At 46.6% G+C, this 23,231-nt stretch overlaps 1 protein-coding gene across 8 annotated transcripts; it reads left to right on the forward strand.

The window, feature by feature from the left end:
• The first annotated feature begins 2,504 nt into the window (after positions 1-2,504).
• cdca2 (cell division cycle associated 2) lies at positions 2,505-12,736 on the forward strand. 8 transcript variants are annotated; one of them, XM_040196133.2, is made up of 15 exons: positions 2,505-3,206; positions 3,330-3,513; positions 3,798-3,934; positions 5,202-5,367; positions 5,740-5,894; positions 6,325-6,471; positions 7,192-7,321; positions 7,841-8,148; positions 8,571-8,622; positions 8,734-8,808; positions 9,150-9,292; positions 9,489-9,554; positions 9,767-9,838; positions 10,744-10,891; positions 11,048-12,736. In XM_040196133.2, exons 2-15 carry the CDS (start codon positions 3,330-3,332, stop codon positions 11,926-11,928), a joined length of 2,664 nt encoding a protein of 887 aa, XP_040052067.2. In that variant the 5' UTR covers positions 2,505-3,206; the 3' UTR covers positions 11,929-12,736. The 8 variants fall into 8 exon arrangements, with proteins under 8 accessions (XP_040052067.2, XP_040052069.2, XP_040052068.2 ...); XM_040196135.2 differs by having other exon boundaries at positions 5,740-5,873; XM_040196134.2 differs by having other exon boundaries at positions 2,582-3,132.
• The last annotated feature ends 10,495 nt before the right edge of the window (positions 12,737-23,231 follow it).

Genomic DNA, 23,231 nt, shown 5'->3' on the forward strand with positions numbered 1-23,231 from the left:
TGGTATGGGATTTTGTTTGTTCAAGAGGCAACATACTAATTATCACCATAATGGTCAGTTCACTAATCATATAAATTGCTACTTATCCTTTGAAAACCGTAGTAAAATGTTTTCTGTGGCACCGGGGAAGCTTTGTAAAGTTGTAGAAAATTCCCCCGATGATGTCATTGTAATGTCATTAGAGTTATCCCGGCTTGAATTCAAGCATCGTTAATTGTCATCATGCGACACAAGGACCCACAACAAAAATCAGTTGTAGCCCATTTGTAACATGACGAACACAAGACGAAACCAAACAAATGCACTAGTATGTTCCTGCCATGCATTTTATTTTATCCGCATAATAACGAAAGTTAACAGCAGCAACCATAAAAGAATTACCTCGGCAGATAACACGGCCGACATCTTCTCATGGGTCATGGGTCATGACCGAAAGAACTAGGTCACGGCCGAAATGGGTTTCCTCAGGAGAGTGGCTGGCGTCTCCCTTAGAGATAGGGTGAGAAGCTCGGAGTAGAGCCGCTGCTCCTTTGCGTCGAAAGGAGCCAGTTGAGGTGGTTTGGGCATCTGGTGAGGATGCCCCCTGGGCGCCTCCCTAGGGAGGTGTTCCAGGCACGGCCAGCTGGGAAGAGGCTCCGGGGAAGACCCAGGACTAGGTGGAGAGATTATATCTCTGCACTGGCCTGGGAACGCCTTGGGATCCCCGAGTCAGAGCTGGTAGATGTGGCCCGGGAAAGGGAAGTTTGGGGTCCCCTGCTGGAGCTGTTGCCCCCGCGACCCGACCCCGGATAAGCGGTTGAAAATGGATGGATGGATGGATTCTCATTAGCAAACATTGTCCATCAACTCTGACTGTGTTTGAGCATCGTGATGTAAAGACACAGTCTGCCTCTCATCCCGCCGGAGTCCGCCTATCGAGCGCAGCTTCATCAGGAATGAACAATAGAGAAAGGTCTGAAAATGAAAGTGTGTACTAAACAGTCATCCGCCTCCCACTGAGGTCTTATGTCATCCATCTTTTTCTTCTTCCTTAGACATCATGCAGCCAGCAGTAGGCCGGGTGGTGCCTTAGGTCCTAGCTGGGTTTATTTAGCTTACCATCTTGTCTTTCCAATAGTTGGAACCTTCCATTACATATGCTGGGTGCACATAGTTCATCCCAGGAAATAAAGATCTTGGGATGCATTATGGGTGATCTTATCTTGTCCCTCGCTGATTCAATTTTCACCGTTCATTTCTTCTCATTTTAATCATGTCCCCAAAATTTGAGAAGAAGACCACAGGACTTCTTGAACATGCACAACGTGTAGGAAGCCACGGTAGGCCTACTTGCACAGTGTTGGTTGGGTCCAAATATATGTGCATGCACATATTTGTTTTAAAGAGGAGATAAAGTAACAAATCACAAAATGGTGTGAAAATGATCTTTACTTATTTTCATGATAACTGCTTGCTACATAAGACACAAGAGTGCAGGCAAGTGAAATAAACAGCTGTAAGTGCTGATTTGGGTGCCGCTCATGGTGGTGGTAGTGAAATACAAAAAAGGACAAATAATAAGCCGTAACATTTAAAATGCCCCCAATTCCTATATCTCAAATGAAGTAATATATTGTGACAATATCAACCCTAATGATGGCGGCCGTTAATTGAAATCAAAGTTGAAGAGAGCTCAAACCAACACATTTGGAACAAGGTGAGTGGTGTTAATGTGTACTTCTACCCCTTAAATGAAGTTATCCTGAAGGATCATTTGAAATATAGCTAATGTAACAATACCACGGTATTGAAGCGTAATGATAATGTACATTTGAAAGTTTGAAAAGCCTATACAGAAACCTCATAACTCACAATTGAGAATGTAAAGACTGTTAATGCATGCTAAGCAATGTATCAACATGTATCATTGGGTTGGTCATTTTTATTCAACAAGACTTTTACCTTATTTAAATTTTAGACATCTCCTTTTGGGCAGGGACTCATTCATTCAGGCTTATTTCACCTGTGAATGTCTAGACTTGTTTTATTTGCCCAGCCTGTTGCCGCACATGAACATCCTCCGTCGATTGAAGAAGCCACATGCTTCATGTGGTCCCCAGTCCCAGCTGTGGGAAGAGGCCCACAGTTGCATCTGATCTCAGTGTACTCAGCTGTGCCACAAAACCTTCCCAAAGAAGGAACTCTGTTTGCTTGTGACTGGCGTGCGTGGGCAGGCTTTGCAGAGCTTTCCAAGACTAGACCACAAATTCTCCCAACTGTTTGGGCTTATTGATTGATGGATTTTTGAGTTTGCTTTAAATTATTTCAAACTATTATATTAACCAAATGAAAATACTGTCACATAAGGCTGATTACATTATCATCACAAACTACAGCTCGATTAAGTCTGTTGAAACTAGAACCTCCAGCAAGAAAATTCTGATAGCTACTTCTATCTGTCTGTCTGTCTGTCTGTCTATCTATCTATCTCTTCATTCATTCATTCATCCAACCTGGCTGCCTGCCTGCCTGCCTGGTCTTTCCGGGGCCACGTGGTATCTTACCGGAATTTCTATTGGCCAATTCATATTAAACGAGTTCCGTTCTCTTTCAAATACGGAAGTTAGTTCCTCCAAACGATACCGTTCCTGTGTTAGTATCGGCATTATTTTTGAACGATTCATGTCGTTTCACTCGTCGTTGAAACGTTTTGAAACGAGACAAAATAATGCGTGGCGTATTTTGAAATCGTCTAAGTGTTTGTTTGGAAACGTTGAGTTTTTTCGCGGAGGGATCCATACGTCACCGCCGGCTCTAGCACGGAGCGTAATTTGAATCTTTGTCTCCCTCCCTCTCTAACGTTTGTGTTGATTAACGTTAGCTTGAAACGATGAACGTTGTTTGGCCGTGATAGTCGGCCATAACAAAGTTACCTCTCTGGCAATGTGTTCACGTTCACCTTAGTTGTTACACTGTTGTTAAACCGTACTATTCTGGTCCTTATTCATTCTGTAAGGGCCCTTGAGGGGAGTCTTAGCGGTGACCTAGCTATCGCTAACTTGTGCTACTGGGGATGATGCTAACTCTACTAGCGTGCTGCTAAAGTCAGCGAAACGTCACTTTGACAACTTTAAGTTGACGGCAAAGTGTGACGTAAGTAATATAGCCTGCTGACATTCCGTATTAGGTTTAGACCGATTGTTACAACAAGTGTAAACTAAACGAAGGTGAGTTGACTCGGTCATTGGCTCCCTGTTGTCTTTCACGTTAGCGACTCGTTACATGTTCCTGTGGTTAAGATGCTCTCGAGTTATTCGATGTTCCCTCATTCAAGTTAATTGTCTACACAGATGGCTACCGCGGAGATGAACGCCGAGGGAAATCAGGCCGATGACCTGTTGTCCCCATCAGAAGAGGACTCTCCTCCGGTTTTAAATGACACCTCGGCCCCCTTGAATTTCTCCGAGCTCACACCTCGTGAGTTCGGCATCTCTGTGAAGAGCTTCACCCCAGCGTCATTATCAAATGGCAAAGGTGAGAAGACTCTATAATGCAGTTGCATTTGCTTTCCGTTGACATAAGTATTTACTTTGCATTCATACCGCTTTGTTCAGCCGGTGTACTTTAGGGTCCGTCGTAATCGGCATCATTTGGCATTTAAAACCCATCCGAAAAGTAAACATGTGTTAAATCTGCGTCCAACCAAAAACCGTCATCAGCACAACAAATGCATGATATAAGAGGCCGGAAACTTGCTGGGGAAGTTTGTATTTGGCCATTTTTCTAATGAAGATGCATTCTCCTTCCTCTTGTTGCAGATAAATCTCGTCTAGCACAAATAAAGTCACGGCGGAAGTCCAGCATTGGTGCCCGCGGCTCCCCAGAGACCAACTCCCTCATCCGCTTCATGGCGCAACAGAGGATGAAGACCTCCTCTACCTTCCAAACTCTGGAGGTGAGATCCTTCACGGGATCCATTTGAGCATTTTCTGCATAGTTGCACAGTTGTTCCATCCTTTTTTAAGTGTGAGGCCGTATGCAGGCTTTCGGTTGGCGCTGTGTGATCAATATGAAATGTACAGTATACTGTACTTGAAGATGAGGCACACCTTAGGCAAAGATATTTCTTTCTAATGTCCATTGTCAAATGCAAACGAGGACTGCCATCGCTGCACTTATGTCTACTGTATACATTCACATACGGGCTTTCTGATCAATAGCATATCGGAGTCAATCTTATTGCGCATTTGGTGGCTTTCCAAGGACCAATTTAGGAGAGCCTGTTGTATTCGATAGTTGAATCTGTATCTCATTTGATCTTTGAAAGTAGCCTTCCCACATAATACAAATGAATAGACGGTATCACTCAAATCATTATGTATTTCATAAAAGCTGGTCTCTCCTTGGCTTCTTTTGTAATGGAAATATTAGTGTTGGTTCATATGTGCTGACTCCGTAATAACATCAATTTCAAAAAATGTTCTGCATTATTCTCTGCTCAATATGTCCCGAACCAAAGAATGCTTCAGTCTCCTTTAGTTGGACTAACAAGAGACGAACAAGCCTTTACTTCTTAATATTTTTATGCTGTTTCAGATTTCATCAAAATATATTCTTAGTCATGATCATTTGAGAAACATTCCATGTTTTTCATCATGCATATACATTTTACTGACTACTGGACAAAAATGAATGGGATGGGATGTTGAGGACCAATGAAGGAGCAGAGGGGGGCATTGAGCAGCCAATGGCACGAGTCCGCTCTCTTGCACCAATGGGTTGTGCAAAGGGTTCAAATGGCAGCTCTGCATTCGTATGTGGAATACAGTGAGCATATTATGATAGTGGATTGCATCATGCTGCAGAGGTGGTTTAAGAAGTTTCTCTGGACTTTTGGCATTTTCTACTATCGAGAGAACTACAAATTCTCAAGTCTGCAGGTGATGAGTATGTCATTTAAAAGGATACGTTTTGTGTAAAATGTATTCCTAATCTTGTCTAAATAGTAATGACTGATTAATCCGAAGCATGAGACCTGCTGTTAGATGATGCACAGTCGATTTGTAAAAGTAATATCCCCATATTGTGTGTGTTTGTGTGTGTGTGTGAGCAGTTTGTGTTAGACGTCCTGCCTCTCAGTGATTCTGTCATTTCAAAAGCCTTTAGCCTGTCAAGCTGCATCACTGAGCAGATATGTTTGTTTGTGCTCTCTCAACCCTCAGCTGGTCAGAAGTAGCCCCTTCCTTCCCCGGGTCGCTTCCACGCTGAGGCAGAAGATGGCCTCCTTCCAGAGCCTGATGGATGTGGAAGAGAGTGGGGTCTGTGATCCGATGCCAGGGCAGGACAGCAACACTGGAGGATGCATCAAGACAAGAGATTATCTGTCTGGTGAGGCCGCCTCCGTGCCACAAGATTAATAGTTTTGTTTCTTAACAAAGGAGATATGCCAGTGAGATTTCTTTGTGATGTCTGGAGGCACCGTTCGCTGTAGATTGATGCACAGTATGAGTACATTCTTCTGAGCTTCTAAAATGGGCCGGTTTCTGAGGGCTTTGTTGCTGCGGTGAGAGTTTATCTCCATCGCTTTGATCAAGTTTTTTTCTTTTCTTCCAAAAGTTGTTTTTCATGCAGTGCCTTTATGATCTGTTTATTTGATATGAGATCTTTAATCTCACTTTAACCGAGGGGTCCCAAAGTCCCATTTGTTTTTGTATGTTTATATAACTTTTCGATGGGTGTTTTTTTTTTTCCCTCCGTCAGATAGGAACAGCCATCATGGAGGAAAGGAGAACCACCCACCAACGATGACGCCAATGCCCAGCAAGCGGGGGCGCCTGGCCCCAATCGACGGCTGTGAGGTGGAGATTAGAGAGGCCAGCGCTCCTATCCTCCACGTGAGTTTCAACAAGCAGGAGGTACACTTTCTCTGACCATGTACTTCCGTGACTGCTCTTAATAATTGAACTAAATGTACTATGTACTTCCCATCCGGTGCATCCTTTCCTATTCTTATTTTTAACTCCTCTATGAATGTTGGATCTCTGTGCTACAGGACTTTTTAAATGCACGCATTCAAAATAGGAGGAAACCTCTCATGCGACCCAAGTTTCATTTAAGTGCTGCATATTGAGGTTTATTTATTTATAATGACATCTTTTTGTTTTTCTTTTGACTGAGAGCTTCTACTTGTTTTCCGGGAAATGCAATGTCCAGTTTGAAGACTTTAGTCTTGTTTGAAAAAGCTGTTTGTTAAAAAATCCTTTCCTGTATCCCTGGTAGTAGTGTTCTTGCTCCCGTGCTGTGTAGCAGAATAAAACGGTGGGATTTCCTTGATCACATCTGCAGGAAGAAGAAGAAGCAGTGAAGCAGGTTGTGACCCGAGGACCGCTGCCATCCAGTGAGCTTGTGGAAGAGGACCACGCTGTGCTCATAACCCCGACCCTTCACACCGACCTTGAGCTCCACACTTGTTCCCCTGCTATGGACGAGCAGGTCGGGTCCAGACACACACACGCACACGTGCACACAGAAGTAGTGAGTGGATCACATGAGAAATTCATGTGGACTTTTGGGATTCTGCTATGACTGAAATGCCTTCTCGTTGTGATGATGTGAGCATCAGAATGACTAACACTTCACACGGAAAACACCGTTAGAACCAGGTGACCTGTGAAAAGGCAGATTTGAATTGACACCAAAACCAATTTCCGTAAGAAATCAAGTCAATTTTTAGGTTTGTAAGTGTGAGAACACCTCCGTCTCAAACATGGCGCCATCACATGCATCTTAACTGCAGCCACATAACAGAAAGCAGCCTTTTTAGAAATGTTATAAAATGCCACTTCCAAGTTCTTGTTTTTTCTACCTCAGCACTCATCATCTTACTTCCATTTGAGGAAAAAACGCTCTACTTTCCTATTTGCTGGTTCACAGCTTTTTATGAACCGTAGCTGTTGTGTAAAGCTACTGCTAATGCTAACTGTGCATTTCTACATGGATCAATTCCAGCTATTATGAATGCCGTTTTTGCCACTTTGATCAGTGCTGATGGTTCAGGTATAAAATCTAGTAATAGAAGGGGAACCTACAGTGAGTTTATTAGATGAAACTGAACCTGCATTAACGGTAACTCGTGTTGAACCACCAGCTCTGTGAAGCCCCTTGAACTCCACTCTTAACAGAACGGGGGGCTCATATGAACCCTCTCAACAGGACGATCTCTTTGAACTTGAAAGCCTCGGCCGACCACCACCCGATGATTGTGCGGCCGCTCCACCAGCGGGGGCGGCCTCCCTCTTCCACATCGCCGCTTTTCCTTCTCTGTTGGCGATGAAGCCCGCAGGTAAACACACAGTGCTCTCTGTGGCCGTGCAAGAGCTACTGACCTTTTATCTCGCTTCAGCCCTGCTAAGGCTGCTGTAGAGCGGTCGCTTGGTGCACTGTATCCAGGCTGAACACCAGGAGATAGAGTTACCCTTATTTTAGGAAGACACAAGAAATCATGTGTTTTAGCTGCGAGGGGAGTGTTGGTCCAAACAAAAAAGACCAACATGGGAGAATTTTCTGTTGTACAATAAGCTGCAACCTCTCAATTATTGGATAAATATTTACTGCATGATAATTAGTATCGTTAAATTGTACATGCAGTATATTAAAACCTCCAAGTTGAGCTATAAAAGTTGTGTAAATCATATCTCCTCATGCATTTGTTTCTAGTTTAATTTTCTTCTGCTATTTGCTTGTCTAACTGGCCGAGCAGTATCTTCAACTTGAGCCATAAATGTATTGATAGCCATAGTCTTCCATTGTGTAATGAGGGTCTGACCAATGTAAACGATTGAAGGGTTGCCCGTCTTTGCAGGAGAAAAGAAAAAGAGCGTGCGCTTCGGAGGTCCGCTATCGCCTGAGTTCTTTGACAAGCACCTGCCTCCCAGCACGCCGTTGAAGAAGGGGGGCACGCCGGGCCGAGCGGCCACGCCGTGTGGGAGCTTCCAGCTGTGCTCGGTGCTGAAGACGCCACAGAGGAGTGAACCACGAACAACAACACAGGCACGGCCGGACCTCAGCGGCCTCGACGTGTTCGGGGCGTCGCCGACCCTCGCGATGCCTCGCAACCGCAGCGTGGCGTCAGCAGGAGAGGATGACAAGGACAGCGACGGAGGAAGAACGGTAATGTTTCTTAAATAACCATGAACCAATGTCAAATAAGGGTCAACACAGGGTTAATAAACAGTATTATTCATGGTCCTAGTTAGTGTGTCGCACCATGCCCAAAATCAGGGCCATGATTAATGTTATTAATTACTCGTTTACCCGGCAATGACATGTTGCAAGGGCTGCTGGGGGACAAAAGTCTAATTTGCTCTCAGATGCAAACGTCCAATGTTTTCACAAGCATCTGGTCTTCTGTTCATTGGTGCGTGTGAAAGTAATATGATTCTTTAGTATTCTTTTAGATTATACCTGGAGGCATTTCTGAAATGAGGTATCTTGTTTAGTAATTGTATGTTTCCTCCAGAATATGGCAAACTGTTCACTACACTAAGTGTGTACCACATTCAGCATTGTGTTTTGGTTCTTTGTTCTCGTAGATTGCATTCCCTTTGATGGAGGAGATTGACTCTGCAGAGACGGGAGACACAGGTTGATTATTATTATACTTTGTTTGACCTGACAGTTATAGCCTATTGTCTCCCGTAGAATGCAGTTGGACTCTGTAGTGCTAACCGCTCTTTCCATTTATTGACTTTTCAGAATACACGTTGGAAAACCAGCCAGTGAATTTAAACGCTGCTTTCCACGAGGAGTTTCTTTCTCAGATTCTGACAGGTGAAATACCATCATGCTTGCACATTTTTTTCCTTTCATTTTCACTTAACTTTGTCTTCATCTCATGTGCTCCCGTTTCCTGACCGAATCGAGAGTGTCAAGATACAACTGGAATGGAATTTAGGTTTAAGTGGAGCTCAAACAACTCAAGTTTCCCAATTATAATTGAGTGTGGGGAAGTGCAAAAAACGGACATATTGAACCACGGCAACAAGACCTTTGTCATTTGGATTCAGCAATATTAAACCAATGTCTGTGTTGGTTATCAATAACCATGACAGACAGCGGACAGTCCTTCAATAGATGTAATTTCAGCCATAATATTGTGCGTTTTTCATCAGAGTCTGAGACCAGTCCCAGCACAATCTCCCCGGCGGATTCCCTGGATGAGCCGGCGCCCTTTCTAGAGAAGGAAAACCATCATGAAGCCGCTGTGGAAGCTCCGGTGGAAGCTCCGGCCAGATCGAGAAACCAAAGGAAAAAGGTCTGCCATCATTAAAGCTCATGTCTTCGGATCCACTTCTATAGGATAGGTCATTGTGGGTTCACAAGATCTAGTGTTACAACGTTGCTGCACATTTTATTCCATTCATAACCAGATTATTACCTTCCTCGATAGATTCCCCTACTGTGAATAATTCATTTCATAAACTGAGATTTCATAATCTCCCCTGCTGCAGCATCCAGGACCAGAGCAGGCGGCTCGCAGTGAGCCTCCAGCTGGTTGCGCCGGTCGAAAGAGAAAGGTCTGCTACCACCATTAGCTCGTGCAAATTTCTATTTACACGCCATGTCTTTTTTTTAATAATTTGGGGGTCATAACATGCTCCAATTTAATCTGCTGTTTAATTCCTCTGGATTTCAACGAAATCACATCCGAGGGACATCAACTTTGTGTTTGCAAGTGTGGCGATCATTCAGTGTCTCCATCTCCATGCCAACTGTGTGTTCCCACCAGCTGCCCGAGGAGAGTGAACCTGTGAAGAGGTCGACGCGCTCCGCTGCCAAGGCGGCCTCTGGGAGGATTAAGGTGAGTTGGCTGAGTTTGCTCGCTTTGATTTCTCTTTACTCTGCTCCATTGAGGCATCTGCAGACATGTTATTTCTGGCAGGCAGAAAGAAAAGTCCCAGAGCTGATAGCAATCTGACTGCATCTTACCTTGCCCGAGTTGGGGAGAACTATGTATACAATGTGTGTGGGCCCCCCCTCCCTCCCTTTTGAGTGCGGCAAATGGAAAGTCAGATTTGTGCCTCTTACTAACCACAGTATGTATCCAGTACTGCAGGTAGTTTGTTATTAGCGATAAATTCCCTTATTCCTCAGACGCCTTGTTGGCCTTGTAGTAGCGGTAGCTGGCCTTTCTGTAGCTCGCGTTGCAGCAGGGCCGCTGCAGAGCTTGTTGTGTGTTCTTTGTAGTTGTTTTCCCGCTGGTCCCCAGGCAGGGCCGTGTTTCAGTGTGAATTTGATTTTATTCGCCATTTCAGACCCCAGATGCGGGTGAAAGTTTAATTAAAGAGGTGTGTAAATACTCTTGAGATCCGCGGTAAAACAGAAGGTGTCACTTACACAGAACCTTTGTAATCTGAGGACGACCCCAATGGGAATCAATTCCCTCTGAAAACGAAAGGGTGCGTCTCGTAAAGGCCTGGCTCTGTACATAATACATTTGGACACGATCAAGTGGAGTAGGGTCATTCTGCCTTCTGCTCCTTTTAGACAGGTACATTTTTTAATGATGTATTTATGATGATGGATTCAAATATACGCAGCTTCTGACATGGCGCCTACACGGTCCTCCACAGAAAGCCTGCATGCAAACAATCCCATTAAATTGATGTACTTATCGAGGATGACGTAGTGAGGCGCTATTACATTTCAGTCTACGCTCACACGTCAATACCAACCTCCCCGACGATGCCGGTTCTCTTTCCGCAGACGAACTCTGCAGCGAAGTGGCGGTGGAACAAGGACGTGGACCGCTCCCTGTACGGCTCCCGGGCCTACGCCTCCAAGAACCCCAACCTGAGCCCCATCACTGAGAGGTTGCCCCTCCTCCAGTCTCAGGCAGCACAGCAAATCCCCTGTGAGAGCTGCACGTGTGTGTGTGTGTGTGTGTGTGTGTGTGTGTGTGTGTGTGTGTGTGTGTGTGTGTGTGTGTTCACTTTACACAGTGTAAGGGCAGAAGTGATCGGTAGAAATGAATATCCCTGTTTTCGTTTTCTTCATCTCACCCTTACAGCCCCAAATCATGAGACCGGCTCGAACCCTCAAAGTGCCGACGACCCTCCAGCAACAGACGACCTCCCTGCAACAAACGCTTTGGAGAAGCTCTCCGGCGATCCGGTCACATCCCCCAACTCCAGTAAAAAACAACCGCTGAGGAAAGGCAGGAGGCAGTCGGGGCCGAGGGTCAAACGGAATGGAGCGAAGAAGAGGAGGGTTGCTGTCCCTAATGAGGCCCTGCGCGGGGAGGAGAGCCTAGATCAGACTGGCAGAAGCACCGAGGAGCTCTGTGAGGAGCAGACCACCACCGACCCAGACGCGTCGAGCAGAACCCCGCTGACCCGCTCCGAACCGGAGCAGGGAAAGGTCGACGCCGAACACGATGCCGTGATTCCTGCAGAGACACTCGGCGCCGACTGCCCGGCTTCAGGTGCAGAGTCGGACAACACTTTGAGTCAGTCGGGGCGGAGAACGCCGCGCCGGGGCTCCGTCGACGCCGCGGCGCTACGGGAGCGGGAGAACAGGGCGGAGGCGGAGCAGGGAGAGCAGGCAGCGAGCCGGCAGGAGAACCTCCAGTCGAGCTCCGTTGGTCAGGAAGGGACGGGCGTCGCTGATTTCCACCTCGCCCCCTGGCAGGCCGACTTTAATTTTGAAGACGTGTTCAAACCGGTGCCCGCCAGACTGCAACGCTCGGTGCGCCGCAGCCTGAGGAACCGGAGCGCCGCCGAGCAAGGCGGCGGCGACGGCAGCGCCGGGAACAGCAGTGTGGGCCTCGCTTGGCTGGCATGGACCTCCCCCGACTCCAATAAAGAGTCCCGCCGGAAAACCCGGGGCCGGCGGCTCAGTGCTGCTCCAGCCGTCCTACCGGCCCTCCCCAAGGGAAACGCCGCCTCGTGAGACTTTACATGCACTAATAACAAAGCGGGATAGCCAACACGTACACACACACACACACACACATACACACGTTACTCCTTCATACATACTGATGCTGTTTGTTTCAGATTAGCTGAAACCATTTCCCAAAGAGCCGGCGGATCGTTTTGTGTTCCCTTGAACATCGATGCCTTTGTTCCCTTTGAATTATTAGAGCTGACCAGTCATTTGTAGCCAGTCAATAACCCTTGAGCCCAATCATCTCCGCTGACCCCCCCCCCCTCCCCTCCCGATCGATGCCCGAGCACTCAGCTGGTGATCGCACTGCATGTCGAGACTCACTCTCCAGAGTCGTTGGCTCAAGCAGCTCCGAGTCGATATCTACGATTGCAGATAGACGAAGACATCCACCATCTGTCATGCAAGACGCAGCAGGAGGAAGGAATAATAATGATGGGATAGTAATTGGAGGGGGCGTGGGGGGGAGTGATTGTCTTAAACATACAAAAATCTAATTAATACGCTCAAACAATTCTGTTTATTTGTGGCTACTGGAGTGGGGTTCGTTTTGTTTGTTTACCACCCCAGATCTAAAACCTTGACATACAGGTAAATGTCCAGAAGAGGTCCCCATCCCATTGCATCATCTGATGTTTTAATTGAATTGCTTTTAAAATGTGAAGGAGATTGAAATTGTTTTACACGTTGTTTTATACCGACATAAATCAGTTCTTGTGTTCACTGTGACTTCCCTGGAATGTCAAGATGTACCTTGCTGTTCTTATACTGATTAAATGCCTTGGTTCCCAGTAAAAGACCTATCATTTGATCAAATTGTGTTCATTTCAAACGGATGATTTCAGCTCATTAAAAAGAAATTCAACAGGGAAATAAAAACGGCTACAATCCCCACACGCGTGCTATTCCAGCTGTGTGGTCGGTTCGGTTCTGGTTTACGGCAGCTTTTTTCCCCCCTTCATATAAACCGCGACCTTTGGCCGTAAACGGAGGCGTCGCTCCATAAATTACCATCCTGGTCTACATTTAGCACACAGCCAAATGTCTGCAAGTGAAAGGACCTCTGACCCCCGATTCCAGCAGTCAAGAGATGGAAATCAGCCGCTTCTCACTGGTTCCATCCGCCTGTCAGAGAAGCGGAGGCAACGCCAACACAACGAGTTTCAAACTGCTCACATTGGAAAACGGGCCACCGCAGTGATGCGCGGCCGTAATCCATCCGTCACAGTGTCATCAATATTTTTTTTTACATCCAGACACTTGGCTGAAGGAAAACGGGAGGTTTTCTGAAGTACTAAAATTTGAAGGATGAGGATGAATCTGAAGGGTCGTCGTCACCACTTTGCCTCCTCAGGCTGATGCCGTGGGGCTCCTCTGCCCCCTGCTGGAGGAGCCGAGGCGTTGCAGCCCCTCGGCCATTTCAACATTCGTCAAGTTCACATCTGTGAGGAGATCAGAGTCGCGGGGACTGCTGCCATCGTGAGGAGAGCGAATCATTTGGTAAAAGCATCGTCATTTCATTTCTCCACAGCGGCCATTTGTCTCAACGTCTGATTTTACAACCTGTAACTTCCTGAATGGGCTTCTTTTTTTTCTTTTTGTGAGTCCACAGTCAAGCTGCTGCACCTCTATACGAGGTGTGTGTGTGTGTGTGTGTGTGTGTGTGTGTGTGTGAGGGGGGTGTGAAGCCCCCTTCCCTGGCAGACGGGCATAGTGAAGACGGCTTAACACAAGAACAATGGGGTCCTTTGACCAAAACGACGCCCCCAAGACATGCAGGCCTCCTGTCACCGTGGCAACCCCCCCTGGGACGGGGAGCGGGGCTGACAGCTGGAGAGGAGGACTTACTAAAATGGAGTCCATTTCTTTCCACTGAAGCCGCCCCGCTCTACATGTTTCCCCCGTCTTCCTCCATTCGGGGGCCCTTTTATGAATGTGGGTTTACGTCTCATTTTACAACTTCATGTGATTGACCTCACGGGCTCCACTCACCACCGGCGGCCCGTCAAACCCTTCCACGCGCGAACAAAAGTTGGCGATAAATCCCGGGCCCTCGTGGGCCCTGGTTGCCGCCGGTAATAAGAGGGAGCATTGATCTCATTGACAAATACAGGCCTGAGCCACACGATTTCACACTCGCTGTGGGCCTCGTTGGAAAACGGATGAGCTCCCTCTGCACAGACACAAAGCGCCGTAATCAGTCACTTGTCCTCCCCGGTTTGGAGACTTTGGTCTTTCAATTAGTTAATTAGTAGCTGAATGGTATTAAGTTGTCCCACCGTCTCATTCTTTTCTGTGCTCGATGCCGGCAGCCCCCCCCCCTTTTTTTAATTTTTTTTTTCCTCCATTATTGATGCTCTGAGGTTCTCGCTCTGCAGGCCCCGCGCAGCTCTCCCATGGAGCAAAAGACGGCGGGAGGAGGGCAAAGGAAACAAAGGCGGGACAACAACAGCGGATCCTCTGGCTCCTCTCGGCTCGGTCTTTCTGTCTCAGCGTGTGTGCTTTGCCACAGCTGCGCCGCCGGCTCAGACCGGCTTCAAACAGCCGCCTCCCCGCACCCGGCCTTTCAAGGGTCCACTCAACGTACAGCGGCTTTTCAAACTATCATTGGTTAGCTCTGTGGTATAGGTGGGCAAATATCTAAATTCTCATGGAGAGGTGTCGTTCTTACTGCAGCAGAACATTGAACAACCTTTATTATTGAATGTTGTTTTTTTAATTTGAGCTACTGGCTTCACAGGACCTTCAACACAGGAACGTCAATGTAGGAATTTGCTGAAAGCACATCGAGGTGCTTTTCTTAAGCTTTAGTGGAAATGTTACATCGGTTAAACATCGATGCATCAATTGATGGTATTTATCTAAACTGTCGCACCATGTACCTTCCAATCCACCTGCCACGGATTTAACCTGCAATACTTCTCATTTATATCACACGTTTAAATATGAAAGAACACAAAGAAAAATATCTCTTGTATCCTTTTAAGGACAACAAAGTGAGCCGTGCGACTGCCGTTGGTTTTCGTATGTGTCCGAATGCAAAGTGGCTTCTTTTTTTTTTTTTTTTTAATGCCTCATCTGTAAACACCGGAGGAGAAATACGACTAATCACGTCCCGCCCGTGTCAGGCAGCAGCGGGAGTTATGCTAAATAGGACTTCTGTGACACAGGTGCTAACAACACCGCTGGTGTTCCGGCTGCAACGCCGCAGATGAAAGAAGCCACCAATTGTCTCCACCACAATCTTGTGTGTTTTCACTTCTAAAAAACGATGCGCATATCGATGCGACGTGATCATTTGGACTATGATGTATTGTAGGACAGTTTGTAAGCGGACACATTCACCATAGACGAGAATACAGATGAGTGCATTAACTTGTGTTATCAATCCCATATTGTATGGTTGCACGGCGACATACCTGTGCAAATCTCCTCCGTGTCTGAGCGTGTCCCAACTCGATTCGGCCTTCACTGATACAATGTCGAAAACGGCCCATGAGGAAAAGCTATTAAGCCCCAACTCTCCAAGCGTATTCCATCTTGCTGGGAAACCCCAGACGGCGCAAAATAAATGAAGCCTTTGAGCCACCTAACACGCCTTTGCATTAACAGTAGGCATTTATTTCAGTTCATTCCTTTATTTCTCATAAATCAATAAGCTGTGAGTGTTAACTATCATAAGGATGAGAGAATTCGCAGTTTCTCTGCACAAGATATAAAGGGAACTTGATACTTCTCCCTGCATGAAGAATGTCCTGCTGAGTTAGAATCTGGTCTGGGTTCACGTTTTCCCCAAATTCAGAGGAGTTTCCATTCCCCAAAAACACGTGTACCCTCTGTCCGTGTTGCTAACCCTTTGTGTGAGCACCGTACTCGTCCATCGTACCGTTGACCCGACCAGGGTATTCGCCCTCCCTTCTGAATGGTGCATGCTGGGAAAGGTACCATGCCCACTCCCTCCCTGTATTCAGTAGACACGGCAGCGATGCGCTGCAGGTTTAGGCATAAATGCTCAATGAAGTCGGAACCCTGGAAATCTGAGGCATTCTCGTCCTTTGGCGAAGGTGTCGTCAGAGGAATCCCTGAAGGGAGGCTCCATCCTCAACCCTCCGTTCAACTGCTACGTCCTTCATGGAGCCGGAGGCAGCTGCTGCTGCTGCTCGCTCTGCAGAGGCACCTCAGAGATTCAGCTTAAGAAGAGCTATAAACTAAAGGAAGGTACTAATAATGATAGCGCTTATAACGTCCTTACGCCCAGCAGGTTGGACAGGAACAGAAGAAGGGGCATTTTGGTCCGTCCAGAGCTTGCCAATGGCTTTTTGGATGGATTGCAATGGAATTTGGTGCAGAAGTGAGAACTGATGCCTTTAGGATTTGACTTTTGGCTTTTTCAGTCAGTTTCAGTGCAGTGAGTGCTCTAATTTAAATTCACTTCTAGTGTATAAACCACAAATGGCTATTTTCATGGTTAGATGCCGTCGAGATAAGTTATGTTATGTTTTTTAATTGTATTTAATCATCTTGACTAATTGCCCCCCAGTCATGTTAGCGGTGTATGCATTCGCCTGTGGCTTCAGAACCCCTCGTCTCATCAGATAAGATAACGTCCACCATTAAAGATGTAACAGTGACACCTGTACCACGCCCCCTTGCATTGTTTCATCACTAGCCTCCCGAGACGCATCTATGTTCCTTGTAACAAGACTCCCCCACCCTCCCTGCAGAAGATGCCCTCTCATCTGGTATTAAGGAGGCGGCGGTGGACGGCCCCTGCGTTGTCGTCCATTGGTCTTCACTTGGTCAAGTTATGGTAACCGGGAAAGACAAATGATTCATTCTGTCAAAATCGTCTCATCATTCAACGGACCTCTGCACCTGTAGGAGTCCCGTGCATTCAATGGGTTTCAGTACTGTGTTTATTCCTTTCATTAGTAACCCGTGGGTAGAAATCCCACCGTTTTGCTTTCATTCAAGATGTTAAAAATGTCAGAAAACCAGTGCAGTAGAAGCCACACTGGACAAGGCATATTCTTTCACATTTTCTTGGAATGAATCATAGATATGTATAATAAACACTGCACAAACAGCCCGTGAAACGCTAAAAAGTCAATTACATTATGCTGAGAGGAATAAAGAATTTGAAGTTCTGACCTCCACGCACACACGCAGGAAACACCCAGGATTTACAGGCACGACTGTGAAACTATTAGCACCTAACTGTGTATCAATCTACTCATTCAAGCCCCTCACCCCCCCCCCACGAGCCGGAGGTGACCTGATCAAGATCTGCGGCGGCTGGCCAGCTCCTCTTCGGGGGCAATTGGTCAGGCTGACATGTGTCAGCCATGATGAACGAGCAGGTGTTTGGTCTGCGTTAAGTAAATGGAGTCATTATTGATGACCTCACAGCTCCCTGTGTGTTGCCAGTATCAGTGATGACTTCCAGGCCTCCGCTGCAGTAAAAGGGGATGTTGTGATTCTGTGGGTCAGGGAAGGACTCGCAGCCTCGGGGGGGCAGGCCGGGGTGACTGCAAAGGCGGGGTTAAGTTGAGTTACTTGGACTGATGACCTCAAAGAGGGAAGTTCACTGGCACTAAAGCGCTCTCTAAAGGACTGACTGTTACTTGATCCTGTCACGATGCTCAGAGCTGAAAGGTTCATCCGTGCTTTTGCATTTTTACTCATTTATTTTTTTGCACATTAGTTACAATTCCAGTAGAGAAACAGATGGTGGCTCATAATGAGGCGTTGCTTAGAAGGCTAGCATGCAATAATGATCAAAAATTTGATTTTTATCTTAATTAGACGAGGAAATATGAACAGCTCGCAGCTATAAGCGTTGATGGAAGTTATAGTCAGGGCATCAGCCAAGAGGACTCTGGGAACCATGACAGACTGCACAAAATCTGTTGGACCCACCGACCAAATAACGCCACATGTCTAAATATTCAAGTAAGAAAAACGTGCACATGTCATTTTGTTAATATCCAAATGCCATTGTGCATATTGTGCACAATTGCACGGTTTACCTATTTCAGAATGGCAAAAAGCTAAAGGGTGTCTATGTCTTCTAGAAGCTACACAAAGAATACCAATAAATGATGTATCACTCTACGGTACTTTTCATGTACCGTATATCAGCCAAAACATTTATTGAAATGTATCCTGCATGTAAAAAAAAAACGCTATTCAAAATTGTACCCCGAGTTTACCCTCCACTCCCTCCCTGCTGATGCCTGTCGGAGTCAGGAAATGTGTAACGGGGGCGGAGGGAGGGGGGGGGGCGTAAAACTTGATGAATGGCACATAATATTATCATCACTCTCAGCAGCATTTTCTGTTGTGTTTCTCCACATGAAAAAAACCCGGCAGGCTCTCCGTCAGCGTCGGCTGCTGGAGATACTGTCATCCCGAAGGACTGACGCTGTTTATCACCTCCAGCGTGATATGTATAAGCACGTCACTTTGTTACACATCTCTGGGGATAATCTGTGATGTTAATTCACGTCAATGCGATTACGTAACATGCTCCATCTGCTGCCTCCTGGTTAGCGCAGGAGGAGGGGGGGGGGGGGGGGGGGGGCAAACATGCATGTCTTTACACAGACAAGGATCTAATTATTCAATTAGGGTCCGTATTGAATGAATAACTGATTCAACACAGTTTACATAATAACAACAGATCATTACTGCCTCTGTAATGCGATTTACTGCCACCGTGGAGGGCTCATCCTTCATGGGAATGTACACTTTTTGTCCCCATTACCCTGCAGTAATGTGAAAGTGCTTTCATTAATATAAATGACTGCAAAGTGAAAGGCTCTTTATACACGCGGCATGGCTCACATTGATGAAATTAAGGCATCACGGACGCAAACGCCGCTCCTGACTCTCAGTGTTGAGTTGATCAGCGAGGCCTCCGCGCTCCGTTCCTGGTTTGGGAAAAAGCTCGTTGTGTGAGTGACTGCTCGGTAAAAAGGTGTGTGTGGGGGGGGGGGGGGGTAGCCTGTAGGAGATGGAGGTGGAGGGAAGGGGTGGGGTGGTGGGGGGGGGGGTGGAGTAGACAAAGCCTGTTGAGCTCCAGAGGTTAAGTCAACCCCCCCCGGCCCGTCCCTTTACCCCCACCTCCACCAGGCCACAGGAATGCGTGCATGAGCGAGAGACCCGGAGGCGGGATTGTTGTCTGTGGTGCATCCTGCTCTGCGAGCGCTGCAGACCTCTCGTGCGCTTGGGCCGGGGGGGCCGGGGTCTGTAATGTGGGAGGTCCGGAGGCCAAACGAGGAGTCTTGTGATGTGGCTGCTGTGGGTAGAAGTTGTGTCTTTGTAGATTCACTTTTCCCCCTCATACGACGCAGTGCTTTGATGCCGTCTAAGCAGGGTGAACACGACAGACCTCCAGTACCAACGCACAGTTAAATAAAAGACGGGGCCATTGGCCATCTTTAGCCTTTCATTATCTTCACTCCCATCTTTATCGGGTTGGATAAGTACTAAGATTGTTGTCTACTCCACTTGTCTAGTTTGTAGGTGTTTTTTGCCTCTAACTGCTGCTTGTAGGGACGACAACCAGAAGAATTATGCTGCCAGGCTGCGTTGGTGAGTCATAAAGCAAAGCAACGGCTTGTGTCACCAGAGCCATAGCTTTGACCAACGTCTGCATTTTATTACTGAAATCACAGATTGTAATCACTGTCACCATTAACAGAGTTCCATGGACTTCCTTTCAGATAGTCCACTGATATTCATCTATATGTTTCAAAGGCTCCCAAACTACTTCCCCTTTCTTTTCTTTTTAAAAATCTTTCAGTATACGATCCAATCAATGAATTCTCAACTATAGAGTTGTGTGATTTGTTGGGCTTTAGGCGTGTTGTACGTTTTTACGACAGTTTACGGTATCGGGTGTCTCTCAACATCCAGATCTCAGAGAGACTACCTGAGTAAGTGCACCCACCTCATGACTCTCGCCTTGAAAACTAGACAAACTAAACTAAACTAGACGTATATTGATCATCATCGTGACCCGTTCTCCCTCCGCTCTGCTTGGTGGTGTTAAAGTCAGGGCTATTTGTGCGTCTCAATGGCCCAGTCAGAGGCCCCCGCTTGAGACGCGCATTCACTTAAAGCGACTGTTAACCACGGCGGCACAATTGATTTGTCAAACGGAGTACTTCTCCACATTTCCCTCCTCTGTCCCGCCGACGCTTGTGTCTGGTGTACAAGAGTACTCCACGGCCCTCTTGGGCACTTCTGGGGCTGGAGTGAAGGAGGCGTTGCTTTCATTGAGGTTCCAGACGGGAGGGGGCCCCCGGCTGGACTCTTCAGCTCAGCGCCGGCAAGCTGCACTTCACCTTCCAGCTGCTCTCCGTCCCTCTTGGATTCAAGGCAGCGGCGGGAGGGATTGTTGGGAGGAGGGGGTGGGGGGTGGGGGGGGTTTGGATGGTGGCGGGGGTCACTGAATGGAGGGGGGGGGGGGGGGGGGGCGCTCTTTGGCGCACAGGCCCTGGAAAATTTCCGTTGTGCGTTTCAGCGCTTTTCAGGAAGGGAGGGGTTAGGAGCTGGAGTTCGGGGCAGAGGGGTGTTTGGGGACTTGGCGGCCAGCCAGCCTCAGCAGGAAGCTCGCGAGTTTCACACGGACAAAAAACAAAAAAAAAGCAGCCGTGGACCCCGCCCGGCTATCCGAGCGCAGAACTCACCCATCATCACCCAAAGGAACACTTGTCAATCCTGTGTCCAGTTCCTATTTCCTTATTTTGTTGACAAAGTAAGGCATCGGCTAGAGAGAGAATATAGAATAAATGTGTACACAAAGTTGCCAGGGGTTTACTGTGGGCTGACATTGAATATGTTCGTTTACTTGGAAAATGTCCCCTCAGATGGACAGAATATGTACAGACTTTATTTACGGAACTGAAACCGGGAAATCGCTCAGATTCTAACTACACTTCACAGCAGGGTACCTGCAAAAAGGATGCAAACTATCCGAAAATACGGTAGCGACGGCTCCAACAACTGAACAGGCGTGGTAATCGAAGCGTGAATTGACCGGAAGGGATGCTGTAATTTTATTTGGGTTGGCAAAGGTCCAGCTTTCAAACTGGAGGCAGGAAGAAGTGGAGCAGAGCAAGATCCAGCAGGCCCAACAGCAGGCCCGGAGAGCAGGAGGAGCTGCTGTGCATCAGGTGGAATGTGTGTGTGTGTGTGTGTTGGGGGGTGGAGGGTTGCAGGGGGCAGGTGGACACCGGTACCGAGGGCTCACATAGCAGGTGGATGCTCGGAGAATATAAATTACAAGAGGAAGGATTAAGTGGATGCAAGTAAGATAACGATTACTTGTCTCCTTTTTTTTCCACCAAAGATGGAATACAAGCTATGGGTCTTAATACCAAAACATCCATCTGTGGTTGTGGCCTGAATATTTTTCCCATGGCCAAATTATCAGATTATCAGAATTTGTACTAATTTGCCAGATCAGTGTCATGAAACTATAGGAATTATATTATTTTTGATTTATATCAGCAGTGGTGAGGAATAAGGCGTACTATTCTTATGCTTAGCATTCCCGTTTTAGGCATTCTAAATATGTATGGCTTTAAATGGCTTTAGGGATTTTTCTTTTACTATTACTGGGCTCGTCGCTTCAGCTTTGTGTTTACGTGAATATACTGATGCAGCATACATTACTTTTATATTGTGCACAATTAAGTGCGTTGTAAAAGTTATCCCTTGGACATTTATAAAATATTATGAAAGATGACTTAACTGTGATCACAATGTGTGTAAATTAAGATGACATAAATGTTCCCTCATTTATATCCCCGGCCCTCGTTCCTCTAATTACTATACAAGTTCACACCACTCATTTTGAATAAGTACAGGTCTTCAAATCGTGCCTCTGGCCCGATTTGTCTGACAGAAAATCAATACAATCTGATCCCAATTACAAATAAATGACTCCCCACTCCTCCGCCCTCATGCGCCCCACCCGGTTAGTTTGTTTCTGTTGTTGTGCGTTGAAGAACACGGCCTCTGCCGTGGAACATGGCACACATCATTATTTATTCATGGCCGGTAACGACGGATGCGGCGTGAGCTCCTCCTGAGCATTGTCCATCTGTTCGCCGCCCTACTGTACACACTAATGTAATATGCGGGTCCTCGGGAGGCGCACTAATAGCCGCTCATGTGTTATTGCTTCACACTATTTATCTGTGTAATAACACTGCCCTTGATTATAATTAGTACCCCGTCATTGGAATGTGATTTATATGTCCCCTTAGAAGTGCAAGACAAACAGCGAGTAAAGTGTGACGTTACCGGTTTTATTTCATCACCACTGCGCTGACAGGACGTCACCCTCTCACAAGACACCTCTAACATGGGAAAACCTCCGGTCTAATTGCTCCCTATAAGACACTCTATAATCTGTCTCCCAGGACTGCTGTACACATCGTTTGACACAAAGCTGCGGATAATTTCATTTCCACCCTGGGAGCTTCCAATGTTTGCCTGTAATGGAAAAGGAAGATTGCTGCCAGATTTCCAACACAAGTTCCTGTGTATCATAGGATGGTGAAATTGAAGATGCACAACCGGTGTCCCTCTGATTGTTGCACTTGTGAAAAAGGCAACTGTGGTTAAGTTGTTCAAATTTCCCCCGAGGCACATTCATAAGTGATGGGAGGATACTTTATCAATTCTCGTGCAGAACTCTGAATTAATATTCTCAGCATTCACAGAGTGGTTTTTAATCGTCCACATATACTCAGACTAAAAGTATCTAGAACTTATATTAGGCAGAGTTTAAGTGCAAATTACTTTTAGAATGAGCAAATTGCAGATTCACAGAGATACATTTGCATTATGTTGCTCCCATCTGTTACCAGATGCTGTGTTTTATGTTCCATTGAGAGCTGTAAAAAACAAACAAAAAAAAGAAGACATTTCTCCTAACATAAATTAGGAGGAAAATGTGTTAGGCTCAGCTGTCATGGGATAAAATGTAACAAGGTGGATCGACTGCAGACAGTTTACATAATAATCTTCTTTGGCGGAAAGATAACACTCTGTCTGACGAGCATTAGCAGACTACTTTGCATTGATAGACAATAACATGCTTTATCAGGTGCTGTAATACTCCAGAAAGCTGCACTGTAACATCCGATCATCTCTCAGGGACTGGATCGGCGTGGCTCTGTTCCCTTCTGTAGCTTAAAGAAAACACACCCGGCAGCTATAACAGACTGCAGTGAGGAGGGGTGTCTCACTTTGATCTTTAAATACCCTCTAACGGGCGCGCTCATTGG

Source organism: Gasterosteus aculeatus, chromosome 13 (genome assembly GCF_964276395.1).
Source record: "Gasterosteus aculeatus chromosome 13, fGasAcu3.hap1.1, whole genome shotgun sequence".
In the NCBI taxonomy this organism is placed as follows: domain Eukaryota; kingdom Metazoa; phylum Chordata; class Actinopteri; order Perciformes; family Gasterosteidae; genus Gasterosteus; species Gasterosteus aculeatus.